Genomic DNA, 14,996 nt, shown 5'->3' with positions numbered 1-14,996 from the left:
AGCCCTATTTTATAGCTGGGAAAACTGAGGCTCAGAGGGGGCTCATGGCTTGTCAATCGTCATTTAGTGGATAAGGAGCAGAGCTGGGATTTGGATTCTGCATTTCTTGTTGTTGTTCAGTCACTCAGTCATGTCCGACTCTTTACAACCCCATATACTGCAGCATGCCAGGCTTTCTGTCCTTCAACTATCTCCCAGAGTTTGATCAAATTCATGTTCATTGAGTCTGTGATGCCATCTAACCGTCTCATCCTCTGTTGTCTCCTTCTCCTCCCGCCTTCAATCTTTCCCAGCATCAGGGTCTTTTCCAGTGAGTCATATCTTCGAATCAGGTGGCCAAAGTATTGGAGCTTCAGCTTCAGCGTCAGTCCTTCCAATGAATATCCAGGGTTGATTTCTTTTAGGATTGACTGGTTTGATCTCCGTGTAGTCAAAGAGACTCTCATGAGTCTTCTCTAGCACCACAGTTCGAAAGCATCAATTTTTCAGTGCTTAGCTTTCTTTACGGTCCAACTCTCATATCCATACATGACTACTGGAAAAACTATACCTTTGACTAGATGGACCTTTGTTGGCAAAGCAATGTGCCTTGCATGGTTGATTTTTTTCTATATCACTTTCTGCCTTTCAAAGGGCTATCTACAAACCTGAATTATCCCTGAAAACTCTAACCTTGTAGCTCTTGCCTCAGACTGCAGTTCTAGGAAAGGAACAATGTGATGTGGTAGAACAGACATCCTGGATTGGGGTAGGAGAAAAGGAACTGGGCTCTGGCTCTGTTGATGGTCCTCTGTGGCCCTCCTGGGGCTGTTATAATAATGCGGGTGAGGGGTGATGGGGACCCGGGAGCTAATGGCAAAGGCAGGAAGAACTCTACATCTGCTAGTGGGATTGCTGATGAACTGTATGCTCGGTGTGAGAGAAAGAGCAGGGTGAAGAATGACTCCAAGGTTTTCCGCTCAAATCATGGAAAAGAAGGAGTTATTGTTACTAGAGATGGGGAAGAAAAAATGCTCATGCAAACAACACATTTACATTTAGGTGGTTTGTGAACTTCTGCCAGATTCTAAGAACCTCTCTTGGGTCAAGGGTAGAATTTAAAAAAATTTTTTTAATTTAGATATTTATTTATGTGGCTGTGCTGGATCTTTGTTGCTGTGAGGGCTCTTCTCTAGTTGCAGAGAGCAGGGGTTACTCTCTAACTGGCGTGTGCTTTTCTCGTGGTGGTTTTTCTTGTTGTGGAGCATGGACTTTAGGGGGCTCAGGCTTCAGTAGTTGTGGCACATGGGCTCAGCAGTTTCAGCTCCCTGGATCTAGAGCACAGGCTGAGCTGCTCCAGGGCTTGTGGGACCTTCGGGGACCAGGGATGGAGCCTACATCTCCTGCATCAGTGGGGGGATTCTCTACCACTGAGACACCAGGGAAACCCCAAGGATACAATCCTGTGTGTAGCAGATGTGGTCACATCCAACTTACATCCTTGGTCCTCACATTTTCAGTGACTTCCGATGGCCAGCAGCTGCCACTGGAGTCCTCCTTATTTGGCAGATGGCAGGTGAGAAGTGTTGGGGGAAAATGCTTCCTGGAACAACCCTCAACCAAAACCTTGAACTTGGTGTACACATGTCCCAGCTCCCTCACCTCTCAGGTGAGATGACTCGGAGATCCTTGTCCCAGTTATTGCCCAGCGGTCCCTGCTGGGATTAAGCCCCCACCTTGTACCTGCTGTCTTTTTTCCCCTGATCCACTTCTTTGCACCCCTGCTGGTATTTCCCAGGATCACCTCCAAAATAAATTACTTGCACTCGAATCCTCGTCTCAGAGTTTTCTCTTGGGAGAGCCCAAACTAAGACACCATGGGAAAGGAGAAAGATGAGTTTGCAACATGTTTCTGGTTTTCCTGGAACTGAGTGCTTCGTGGGATGCAGGACTTTCTGTGCCAGAGGTGGCGAAGTCCTGGGCAAGCTGGGATAGGTTGACCACCGTCGTGTTCAGGAAGCCAAGAGAAGAGAGTGCTTCCAGAAGGAAAGGGGGGACTTCCCTGGTGGTCCAGTGGTCAGGAATCTGCCTGCCAATGCAGGGGACATGGGTTTGATCCCTGGTCTGGGAAGTAGGATCCCACAAGCTGTGGGGCAACTAAATCGGTGTGTCACAACTACTGAGCCCAAGCTCTACAGCTCAAGAGGCACAATTAATTACTGAAGCCTGTGCACCTAGAGCCTGTGACCTGTACCAAGGGAAGCCACTGAAATGAGAAGCTCATGCACCGCAACGAGAGAGTAGCCCACACTCGTTGCAACTAGAGAAAGCCTGTGGGCAGCAACAACGATCCGGCACAGCCACAAACAAAAGCAAAAACAAAAAACAAAAAAAAAAGAAAGGGGATAATGCATATATAGATAAAACATCATATTGTACATCTTAAATATATACAAATTTTATTTGTTAATTAAATCTCAATAAAGCTGGAAAAAACCCCTAAAATATTTGGTTGTCAAAAAAGAAAGTAGAAATGAGGGTGAACAGAGTGAGATGTGACCAAAAGGTCAAGTTAGAAAAATTGAGAAGCAGTCAGTGGACTTGGTACTGAAGGAGCATTCGGGACACTGAGCCATTCTTGGATGTATTGGGGACAGAAATCCGACTACAGTGGGCTGAGCAGTGAGGGGGTAGGAGGAAGTGGGGACAGCAGTGTGTAAACAGTTTTTCTACAATTTTGGCTATGAAGAGAACTAGAATGTTATTGTAGCAGAGAGAACTTCTGGGGTAGAAGAGACCTGAACATGGGTGCTCCATACTCTTCCAGCCCCTACCCCCACTTATTCCCATAGCAGATCTCCTGGGTCTTCAAGGCTGATTTTTTCCCTTCATGGTTTTCATCTTTTGGAATTGTGCTCTGTTTTTTTTTTTTTTGAAATGCTTCTTCCACATGGTCTTTTAACTCATTAATTTGTCTCTTAACAGTGATCATCTTCTTTGATTCATCCAGTAAAATGACTCTTTTTTTTTTTTTTTTTTTATTTTGCTCGAGCAGCAATGTAGATTCCACAACCAGAATCTTTAATTACCAGTGGTGTAAGGTGCTGGAAAGATGCATTGGTCCTGGGGCTCCGGGCAGGGAGAAGGTCTCACAAACTCTTTCAACAAATGCCACCACTCCTCAAGCTTTATCACTAGAACATCCTGAAAGTAACTTGCTTTATAAAACTTCGGCACAGAGAAGCAAGGGCTGACCTTAGATTATTAGCTTTTCTACTTCAACCTCAGGTACCACCAATGGAAACGACAGGGCTGCAGGAGCACTGCCAGCCTCTAAAATGACTCTTTTTATTTATTCTATTTATTTCCATAGAACATTTGGTGCTGAACTTGAATCTCTTTGCATCCTTCTTTTTTATCATTCTTTTAAAAAAAATAATTTGATTCACTTATATATTTTATTTTTGCCTGTGCTGGGTCTTTGTTGCTGCTCAGACTTTTCTCTAGTTGTGGGGAGTGGGGGCTTCTCCTCTGTGGAGTATGGGCCTAGGCTCTAGGGCACAGGCTTAGGAGTTGTGGCGCTCCGGCTTAGTTGCTCTGCGGCACATGGGCCTCCCGGGTCAGGTATCAAACCTGTGTCTCCCTAATTGGCAGGTGGATTCTTTACCACTGAACTACTGCTGCTGCTAAGTCACTTCGGTCGTGTCCGACTCTGTGTGACCCATAGACGGCAGCCCACCAGGCTCCCCCATTCCTGGGATTCTCCAGGCAAGAACACTGGAGTGGGTTGCCATTTCCTTCTCCAATGCATGAAAGTGAAAAGTCAAAGTGAAGTCGCTCAGTCGTGTCTGACCCTCAGCGACCCCATGGACTGCAGCCTTCCAGGCTCCTCCATCCATGGGATTTTCCAGGCAAGAGTACTGGAGTGGGGTGCCGTTGCCTTCTCCACTGAACTACTAGGGAAGCCCTATTATTATTTTTTAAAGTTGTTGTCTGTCTACTCCAGCAGCTCAACTTTGCTGGGTGACAATTATGTTGACCATACTCTTTCCACCTGTTGAGTCTTTTCAAGGGCTGTCATTTTTCTTAGGGACTCAGACTTGGGAATTGAGAACTCTGAGTGGTGACAGTTTCCCAAGTGATGAAAGAAGATGGATTCTTCACCCAAGGGGGTCCATATGTATACTAGGCAGGTGTGCAGAGGCGCCTCCATGCTCCCCAATCTCCTTGCTTGCTTCTAGATTCAGGAGCAGAGCTCCTCTTGAAGTTCTTGGGATCCAGATGGATCAGAGATACACACACACACACACACACACACACACACACACACGAATGATGCTGACCTTATCCAGGAGGTTCATGGACCCTGAGGAGTCAAACTCTTCATAGGATGAACTATGTCTAATTTTCACCCAGAGTTCTCTTCAGTTTACCTTGAAACTTTCCACCTGGTGCATGGGGAAGACATTTCAACCCCAGATTTCCCTTTGGGGCTTCCCCCCGAGATATCTCTCTCATGCCCACCCATCCGCTATGGGTCCCAGCAGATTTTGGGTTCAAAGAGGCAGATATATTAAGGTAGAGAGTGAAGGGGAACTGAGACAGGTGCAGGTGGCCATTTTCCTATAATTTGCCATCTTTCTCTCTTTATCATGGGGTCCAGCAAGCTATAGCCTGGGAAAGTGTGAAAGTGAAAACATTAATCACTCAGTCATGTCTGATTCTTTGTGACCCCATGGACTGTAGCCTCTGTCCATGGGATTCTCCAGGCAAGAGTACTGAAATTGGTTGCCATTCCCTTCTCCAGCAGAGAAGGCGATGGCACCCCACTCCAGTACTCTTGCCTGGAAAATCCCATGGATGGAGAAGCCTGGTAGGCTGGGGTCCATGGGGTCACTAAGAGTCAGGCACGACTGAAGTGACTTAGCAGCAGCAGCCCTTCTTCAGGGATCTTTCCGACTCAGGGATTGAACCCAGGTCTCCTGCATTTCAGGCAGATTCTTTACCGTCTGAGCCACCAGGGAAGCCCATAGCTTGGGATGGGGCTGTCAAATCCTTCCCGCAACCTGTTTTTATATGGTCGTTGAGCTAGAGAAAGTCTTTGCGTTTCTAAAGAGATGTACACATATAACCCTTTACACACACATCACACAAATGGGTCTGTGACTGTCTATGCTATCATCTGGGCTCCCCCAGTGGCAGTGGTAAAGAACCCGCCTGCAATGCAGGAGATGCAAGAGACACAGGTCTCTTCCCTGGGTCGAGAAGATCTCCTGGAGGAGGGCATGGCAACCCTCTCCAGTATTCTTGTCTAGAAAATCCCATGGACAGAGGAGCCTGGCGGGCTACAGTCCATAGGGTTGCAAAGAGTCAGACAAGACTGAAGCAACAGAGCACAAGTATATCTTCTATCGATCACTGGATTTAGCCTGAAAAATCTAGAAAAAGTTTGCTCATCCGTCTTTAGCATGAGCAAAGAGCATCTTTCCTCACCCGAGGAAGGTGAGGATGTGAGAAAGGTGAAAGACTCAGGAGAGAGGGGAGATAATCGGTGGAGAGAGGTTCCCAAAGAGGCATCAGGGGAACAAGATCCAAAGCACAGAGGGGGAGGTTAGTTTTAAACAAGAGGAGGGACCCCTCTGCCATTGTGGAAGAAGAGAGGAGATGATGAGCATCAATGGGGGAAGGAATCAAAGATGAGTATGGATGTAGGTATATCTGTAAGAGATGTCAGAAGGCTGAGGGAATTTCCATCAGCTGTTGTTTATTTTCTCTGAGAAGTAGGAAATGAGGTCTCTAACCTTATATAGAGAAAGGGGATGCAGATTGAAGAAAGAACTGAAAAACTGGAACTCCACACATGGGGAAGTTGACTAGGGATAGGAAGAGTGAGTTCCAGGTAGCCTGAGAGGTCTCGTTTAGCCCAGAAAGCACACATTTGTAATGGCTCCTAGATGAATGATTCTGGGATCTCACTGCTTTGATGGAGTGTGGAGAAGAAAAATGGTTGGTTCATAAGGAAAAATGCTTTAGGCTACAAGTAACAGATTGCCTGACCCAAAGTGACTTAACAAAAGGAGTTCATTAGTCTTACATATTGAAAAGTTCAAGGGTTGGTTACAGTCATAACCTAACAACATCATAAGGCCCAACTTAATTCTGACTTTCCACTCTTCCATCCTTAGTATTTCCATGCTATCTCCTTTGTAAGCATCATATTATTATATGATAGCAGCTAAAACTAGGTAGTAATTGGCAAGCTCTCCTTGAATTTGTCTTTTTTTTTGTAAACTCTGGCAGGGTTGTTATTTCATGACTGGAGGACGAGGAGACAACATTTGGTGACAAAGTTATAAAGGTAGTTGTTGGGGAAGGTGGTGGATGGGAAGGGAGGGCACAGCAGGTGCTCCTGGGGAGACTCAGCAGTCGGTGGTGACGGTGGCCGAGAGCTCCTGGATCTGCCAGGCAGTGCAGGTCTTGCACAAGATGTGCCCATCCAGTGGGTAGCAGCCCTGACACTCACCCTCAGAGGACAGCAGCAGCCCACCCTCCTCACACTTGTAACAGCCAATGTGAAAACCGAGATCCAGAGCTACCATTCGCAGGGTCTCCTCCTGACCCGGCTGAGGCATGATGGCCCCACCACATACTGAGCATCTTGGGGCAAACTTCCTGTGGAAGTCCTCGATGCAGTGGATCTGGCTCGTGGCATCCACAGTGAAAGGAATGCCGTCCAAGCCGCGGTGTCACACCACACAGGTGAAGCAGCCCGGGTGGTAGGCCTTCCCCATAGCCCGCAGAATCTGGTCCAGGATGGGCTGGGAGCAAGTGGAGCACTTCTCCAGGGTGGCCACATAGCAGCTCTCACAATACGCCCTCCTCTCCACGGCGTAGAAATGCTGGCCCCGGAGCTGGGCCCCGCACGCAGAACACACAAAGCAGCCCACGTGGAAGACGCGATCCAGGGCCACGGCCCCGGCCCCGTCCCTGACCACGTCTTCTCCGCAGCCACCACAGCGGCCGAAGTACTCCCAGCTGGGCGGGTGGTTCATGTCGTGCACCAGCTTCTTGGTCAGCCTCTCAAGCTCCTTCTCGGGAGGCTGGCTCAGAGGGACCTGGGACCCATACCCGCCTCCTCTTTCGCCTGCAGGGCAGGAGACCCCCGGGGCCTCCTCCTTAACCCCCCGCCCTGGCTCGCGGTGGCTCCTGTAGCCAGCCCCCCAGACTTCACCTCGGCCTGGGAGAGGAAAATGGGGGCCTGGGGAGGGCCCGGAGGCCTGAGAGGCCCCCCGCCTGGGAGGGCCGCAGCCTCTCAGGGGTTGTGCCACTTTGACTTGCACAGGGACGGCAGGGCCGGCGGGGGTGCTGGCCGTAGCATAGGAGGCCGGAGTGGGGCCCCCATAGGGGGACCCTGGGAGCGGCGGGGGAGGAAGCGCCCCTCCATTCGGCCTCAAGGGGCCTGACCCTGAGCGGTAGGCAGGGGGCTCAGGGGGCTCGTAAGCCTGCCGTTCAGGCTGCCGCGGGCGTGACCTCGACCCCCGTCCAACTCAGCCAGCATGCTGGTCAGGGAGTCTATCTCAGCATCCAGACTTCCCGGGCGCAAGCCTCCCCTGTCTGGGAGGAGGCCCTGCGAGTGCTGGGGTGCTCCGTGGCACCCCACCCAGGCCAGCCCCCGGTCCTCCGGTCCCCCGGGGGTCTGGTAACACTGCTCAGATGGGAGGGGGCAAAAACTGACCGGGGTGGGGCTGGAGCGCTGCTCGGTGGGCGGGGGAGGCCCCTCGGCCCCTCGAGGGAGCGCTCTCCCAGAGGGGCTCGAGCTGGCTCCGGCTGCTTCGGGGGGAGCCAGGTGGGCCCGGACATGGTCTGGAAAGGGGGACTCCAGACAGCGGGTCGGGCCCCACGGAGCCCCGGGGCTCTGACTTGGATCCCTTCTTCCTTCCCACACCTTGCTTGGGACTCCAGGAAAGTGTCTGTTTTTTATCAAGGAGAAAAAGTATGTTCCAGTAGGTGTCTCTTACATTTCAGTGGCTAGAACTGGTCCAAATGGTCCTAAACCAATTTCTAGCAAATGGGAAGGACATCACTATGGCTAGTTTATACTAGGGTTTCTCAACCTCATCACTACTGATATTTAGGGATGGATAACTCTGCTGTGTATGTGACTGCTGTCTAGCAGCTGTTTAGCAGCATCCCTGACATCTATTGCTTAGATGCCGGTATCATCCCCCCTTGCCCAAGTTACTGCAATCAAAAATGTCTCCAGACATTGCCATATGTCGCTAATGGTGGGGATAAATCATCTCCAGTTCAGAATCACTGGGCTGAAATCAATCTCTACTGACCCTTGGGACCAGGTATGTTGCTGTCCTAAATATTAAAATAATCAAGGTTCTATTAAAAAGGAACATGTAATGATGGCAATGACTGCTGAATAGATAATCCACAGTGCCTCCTATGATTGGATCAGTCCTGGGTGCAGATGACACCATCCTTATGGCAGAAAGTGAAGAGAAAATCGTCTCTTGATGAGGGTGAAAGAGGAGAGTGAAAAAGCTGACTTGAAACTCAACACTAAAAAACTAAGATCATAGCATCTGGTCCCATTACTTCATGGCAAATAGAAGGGAAAAAAGTGGCAGTAGTGACAGATTTTATTTTCTTGTGCTCCAAAATCACTGCAGATGGTGACTGCACCCACGAAATTAAAAGATGTTTGCTCCTTGGAAGGAAAGCTATGACAAAACTAGTTGTTGTTTAGTTGCCAAGGCGTATCCAACTCTTTGTGACCCCACGGACTGCAGCACACCAGGCCTCCCTGTCCCTCACTATCTCCCAGAGTTTGCCCAAGTTCATGTCCATTGAATAGGTGATGCCATCCAACCATCTCACCCTCTGTTGCTCTCTTCTCCTTCTGCCTTCAATCTTTCCCAGCTTCAGGGTCTTTTATAATGAGTTGACTGTTTGCATCGGGTAGCCAAAGTATTAGGGTTTCAGCTTCAACGACAGTCCTTTGAAAAAGTATTCAGGGTTGATTTCCTTTTAGATGGACAGGTTTGATCTTGCTGTCCAAGGAGCTCTCAATAGTTTTCTCCAGCACCACAGTTTGAAAACATCAATTCTTCAGTACTCTGCCTCCTTTATGGTCCAACTCTCACATCCGTACATGACTACTGGAAAGACCATAGACTTGACTATGTGGACCTTTGTCGGTAAAGTGAAGTCTTTGCTTTTTAGCACAGTCTAGGTTTGTCATAGCTTTCCTTCCAAGAAGCAATTGTCTTCTAATTTCAAGGCTGCAGTCACTATCTGCAGTGATTTTAGAGCCCCAGAAGAGGAAATCTGTCACTTCCACCTTTCCCCCTTCTATTTGCCATGAAGTTATGGGACAGGATGCCATGATTTAAGTTTTTAATATTGAGTTTTAAGTCAGCTTTCTCACTCTCCTTTTTCATCCTCATCAAGAGGCTCTTTAGTTCCTCTTTGCTTTCCACCATTAGTGTGGTATCATCTGCATATCTAAGGTTGTTGATATTTATCCTGGCAATCTTGATTCCAGCTTGTAGCTCATCCAGCCTAGCATTTTGCATGATGTGTTCCTTGTATAAGTTTAAATAAACAAAATGACAGCATACAGCCTTGTCATACTCCTTTCTCAATTTTGAACCAGTCAGTTGTCCCATATAAGATTCTAACTGTTGCTTCTTGACTAGCATACAGGTTTCTCAGGAGACAGGTAAGATGGTCTGGTATTCCCATCTCTTTAACAGTTTTCCACAGTTTATTATGAGCCACACAGTCAAAGGCTTTTGCACAGAGGTAGATGTTTTTCTGGAATTCCCTTGCTTTCTCTATGATTCAGCAAATATTGGTAATTTGGTTACTCTGCCTTTTCTAAACCCAGCTTGTATATCTGAAAGTTCTTGGTTCATCTACTGCTGAGACCTAGCTAGAAGGATTTTGACCATAACTTTACCATCATGGGAAGTGAGTGCAATTGTCTGGTAGTTTGAACATTCTTTAGACAGTGTGTTAAAAAGCAGAGACATCACTTTACTGACAAAGGTACATATAGTCAAAGCTATGGTTTTTCCAGTAGTCATGTATGGATATGAGAGTTGGACTATAAAGAAAGCTGAGTGCTGAAAAATTGGTGCTTTCGAACTGTGGTGCTAGAGAAGACTCATGAGAGTCTCTTCGACTACATGGAGATCGAACCAGTCAATCCTAAAAGAAATCAACCCAATATTGAATTACAATATTCATTGTAAGGACTGATGATGAAGCTCCAATACTTTGGCCACTTGATGTGAAGAGCTGACTCATTGGAAAAGACCCTGGTGCTGGGAAAGATTGAAGACAAATGGAGAAGGTGGTGACAGAGAATGAGATGGTTCAATAGCATCACCAACTCAATGGACATGAATTTGAGCAAACTCCAGGAGACAGTGGAGGACAGAGGAGCCTGGAGTGCTGCAGTCATGGGGTTGCAAAAAGTCAGACACCACTTGGGGACTGAATAGCAAAACTAAGTAAGGAATCAGAATGAGGAAGCAAAGGTGTTGAAAGTATGAGGGAGAATCATTCGACTTGGGTGATCGTGAGATTTAGCCTGGATAAGAAAGGAGGTACAGGTGATGGTTCAGAAGAAGCTGATGGTTTGAGTTTAAAAAGCACGTTTAGGGTAAGAGAAAGAACTTGAGAAAAAGGCCTTGACAAGGGCTCCCTCATTCACAAAAAGTCCATGGAGTATTTGCAATGGTCATGATTTGGGTATCCAGGAATAAGCATTGATTGAAAACATAGTAGTGAAGAGAAATCCAATTGAATGCACATTTATTGAGATTCCATTATGCAGAACAAACACTTCAGGAAGTAAAGGTCAAACTTTTCCTCTCCAGGAATGACATGTATAATGATTCTCCTTGTCTGCACCTTCATTCTTCATGATACCAACCAGATCCACATGCATGACGTGTAGAGCTGAATGTTCTACTTATAGTATTTTCTCTTCACTTGGCCTAGAAAACATCCCACCCCAAAGATGTTTAGATTAAAGCTAGGTGTCAGGATAAAAAACAAAGAAATGAACAACAAAACAGACAGGAACAGTTGGAGTGGGTTAAAGCCAGAAAGCTCCATTCAGCAGGCAAGGATGGCTTGAAATCCTAGCATTTTGCACGTCTTTAGATTATAGTGGGAGGACTTCTCAAAAATCCAGGGTGAAGAATTCTTTTTTAAAATCTTTTACCCAGAGTCACTTACTATTTTTTTTTTAATTTTAACTTTTCATTTTGTATTGGGGTATAGCTGATTAAAAATGTTGTGATAGTTTCCAGAGAACAGTGAAGAGATTCAGCCACACATATACATGTATCCATTGTCCCCTAGATTCCCCTTCTACAGGATGAAGAATTCTTTTTTTGGAAAAAAGTGTGGCTATAGTATCCCACTCTAGAATTTCAACCCCTGGGATGTTGGTTTTTTTGTCCATAAAGAAGGGCTAGACTCTAAGTTCCTTGAAGGCAGCTACTGTGTTGGTATTGTTGAATTTTGTATGTTCCTGGCTTACCATCAGATCAGATCAGTCGCTCAGTCGTGTCCGACTCTTTGCGACCCCATGAATCACAGCACACCAGGCCTCCCTGTCCATCACCAACTCCCGGAGTTCACTCAGACTCAGGTCCATCGAGTCAATGATGCCATCCAGCCATCTCATCCTCTGTCGTCCTCTTCTCTTCTTGCCCCCAATCCCTCCCAGCATCAGAGTCTTTTCCCATGAGTCAGCTCTTCGCATGAGGTGGCCAAAGTACTGGAGTTTCAGCTTTAGCATCATTCCTTCCAAAGAAATCCCAGGGCTGATCTCCTTCAGAATGGACTGGTTGGATCTCCTTGCAGTCCAAGGGACTCTCAAGAGTCTTCTCCAACACCACAGTTCAAAAGCATCAATTCTTCGGTGCTCAGCCTTCTTCACAGTCCAACTCTCACATCCATACATGACCACAGGAAAAACCATAGCCTTGACTAGATGAACCTTTGTTGGCAAAGTAATGTCTCTGCTTTTCAATATGCTATCTAGGTTGGTCATAACTTTCCTTCCAAGGAGTAAGCGTCTTTTAATTTCATGGCTGCAGTCACTAACCGCAGTGATTTTGGAGCCCCCCAAAATAAAGTCTGACACTGTTTCCCCATCTATTTCCCATGAAGTGATGGGACCGGATGCCATGATCTTCATTTTCTGAATGTTGAGCTTTAAGCCAACTTGTTCACTCTCCACTTTCACTTTCATCAAGAGGCTTTTTAGTTCCTCTTCACTTTCTGCCATAAGAGTGGTGTCATCTGCATATCTGAGGTTATTGATATTTCTCCTGGCAATCTTGATTCCAGCTTGTGTTTCTTCCAGTCCAGCGTTTCTCATGATGTACTCTGCATATAAGTTAAATAAACAGGGTGACAATATACATCCTTGACGAACTCCTTTTCCTATTTGGAACCAGTCTGTTGCTCCATGGCCAATTCTAACTGTTGCTTCCTGACCTGCATACAAATTTCTCAAGAGGCAGATCAGGTGGTCTGGTATTCCCATCTCTTTCAGAATTTTCCACAGTTTATTGTGATCCACATAGTCAAAGGCTTTGGCTTAGTCAATAAAGCAGAAATAGATGTTTTTCTGGAACTCTCTTGCTTTTTCGATGATTCAGCGGATGTTGGCAATTTGATCTCTGGTTCCTCTGCCTTTTCTAAAACCAACTTGAACATCAGGTAGTTCACAGTTCACATATTGCTGAAGCCTGGCTTGGAGAATTTTAAGCATTACTTTACTAGCGTGTGAGATGAGTGCAATTGTACGGTAGTTTGAGCATTCTTTGGCATTGCCTTTCTTTGGGATTGGAATGAAAACTGACCTTTTCCAGTCCTGTGGCCACTGCTGAGTTTTCCAAATTTGCTGGCATATTCACAGCATCATCTTTCAGGATTTGGAATAGCTCAACTGGACTTCTGTCATCTCCACTAGCTTTGTTCGTAGTGATGCTTTCTAAGGCCCACTTGACTTCACATTCCAGGATGTCTGGCTTTAGGTCAGTGATCACACCATCGTGATTATCTGGGTCGTGAAGATCTTTTTTGTACAGTTCTTCTGTGTATTCTTGCCATCTCTTCTTAATATCTTCTGCTTCTGTCAGGTCCATACCATTTCTGTCCTTTATCGAGCCCATCTTTGCATGAAATGTTCCTTTGGTATATCTGATTTTCTTGAAGAGATCTCTAGTCTTTCCCATTCTGTTGTTTTCCTCTATTTCTTTGCATTGATCGCTGAAGAAGGCTTTCTTATCTCTTCTTGCTGTTCTTTGGAACTCTGCATTCAGATGTTTATATCTTTCCTTTTCTCCTTTACTGTTGGACATATTCTAGAACTCAATAAATATTCTCTTTGCCGCCTACAAGTTGTAGCTTGGTTTAGAAGTTTCAGGCTCCACAGAGGAACAAGTATCTCCCTACAGCTGCCCACGGAGATAGGATTCCTGATTGTTATTACAGGAAGTCCAAAGCTATGCCTTCCCTCCTGGTATTTATTGTTCATTTGCAGAATTTCTTGTGCTCGAGCAAGACTTTCCCATAAGCAGTATTCCCTGGTTATACAACCGACCTTCCAATGCTATCAAGTTTGTGAGGAGCAGAGCTAGAAAGTTAACCCAAGATCAAGTTTGTCTATAAAGGACAAAGGGTTTTGTTAGCTTTTTACTCATACTCTCTGCATAAAAAAGGAAAAACTTCAGAAATTCTTCTAATTAAAGCAATTATATTTCTTAAATGTAGCTACATATAAAATATATCATAAATATACAATATGTAAATGTATCATGTATCCTTTCTTTTTTAAAGATACACTCATTCAATTTCCATAGTGTTAAGCAATAATAGTAATAATAACAACGTATCCTTATTCATTGTGGGAAACTAGTAGTTGGAGTGCTGGCAGCTTTGGGAATTCTTTTGGGTTATCTGGGAAACATTTCAAAGGTCACAGCCAGTGGTTAGCAGCTATAACAATTTTACTCTTATTGAGAATATTAAACTTAATATTTTTTCTTATGACTTGATTGGCTCTATTCTCTGTAAGCTTAATATTTATAAAAAATTTTTCCAAAAAGAAATGTTCTGATCATTTGACATGCCTGCCCTAACACTTTTTCCTGGTTCCATTTTCTTCTTGGTCCTTTTGGAAAGGTTTAGAATGAATTCCCCTTCCCTTCCCCCAGGAAAGAATTTGGAGGTCACTGTTTCTTCAGTGACCTCAATATTTCCACTGCTGAAGAAAATTCCATATTTTCTCAAGAAATGTAGAAACAGTGTTTCAGAAATTTCTCAATTTTGGTTCGCTTAAAAGTAACACATTCTAAGGCTTTTTGGTTAGCAGATGTGGTAGGCATGTACATGGAAGACATAAAGCCAAATGAGATTGGGAGAATTTTTATGGATTAGAATCTTTGGAGCCTGTCTAGTGACATACCTTCTTACAAGTATGTCCTCTCATTTCTTTAAAAGATCAGTTAGGGTACAACTGTGGAGAGAAGTCTCAGGTAGTACTTGGAGCGCATTCCTTGATGCCATCAATCCTGAGTTAGCTCAATGAAAGAACAAACAAAACCAACAACCAAGTTCCAGAGAGGTTCTCTTTCTAACAGGACCATTTCCTCTCCCAGGAAGGTCCCATTATTACATGCACTCCTCCTCTATAATTATGTAGAACATTTGGGGTGGGCCTCCTCTTCTGGATCCTTTCTGTAGTATCCACTACCTCCATGGGGCTCAAGTCCACCTCTTTTTGAAACAGCCATATTTCGAGGGATGATGACCACTCTGCTATGTCTGTGATTGTAAGTCTCCCCCTAAAGGAGTCTACTTTAGATGGTAGTGGTGCTGGTGATATGTTTTACCCATACTTTAAAAAAAATTAATTTTTATTGGACTATAGTTCATTTACAATGTTGTGTTTATTTCTCCTGTTCAGCATATCC

At 45.6% G+C, this 14,996-nt stretch overlaps 1 protein-coding gene and 1 pseudogene across 2 annotated transcripts in view; both read right to left on the bottom strand.

The window, feature by feature from the left end:
• Positions 1-6,301: 6,301 nt before the first annotated feature.
• On the bottom strand, positions 6,302-7,926 carry LOC102285384 (thyroid receptor-interacting protein 6 pseudogene; annotated as a pseudogene).
• A 2,877-nt stretch (positions 7,927-10,803) lies between these two features.
• Positions 10,804-14,996, bottom strand: part of ADGRE3 (adhesion G protein-coupled receptor E3) — a 62,134-nt gene continuing 57,941 nt past the window's right edge. For both annotated transcript variants that reach the window (XM_070374808.1, XM_070374807.1), the window contains one exon: positions 10,804-10,997. In XM_070374808.1, coding sequence (XP_070230909.1) covers positions 10,989-10,997 — 9 coding nt within the window. In that variant the 3' untranslated portion in view covers positions 10,804-10,988. The remainder of the gene's footprint in view (positions 10,998-14,996) is intronic.

This window comes from Bos mutus, chromosome 7 (genome assembly GCF_027580195.1).
Source record: "Bos mutus isolate GX-2022 chromosome 7, NWIPB_WYAK_1.1, whole genome shotgun sequence".
Taxonomy (NCBI): domain Eukaryota; kingdom Metazoa; phylum Chordata; class Mammalia; order Artiodactyla; family Bovidae; genus Bos; species Bos mutus.
This window is presented reverse-complemented; position numbering and strand designations above follow the sequence as displayed.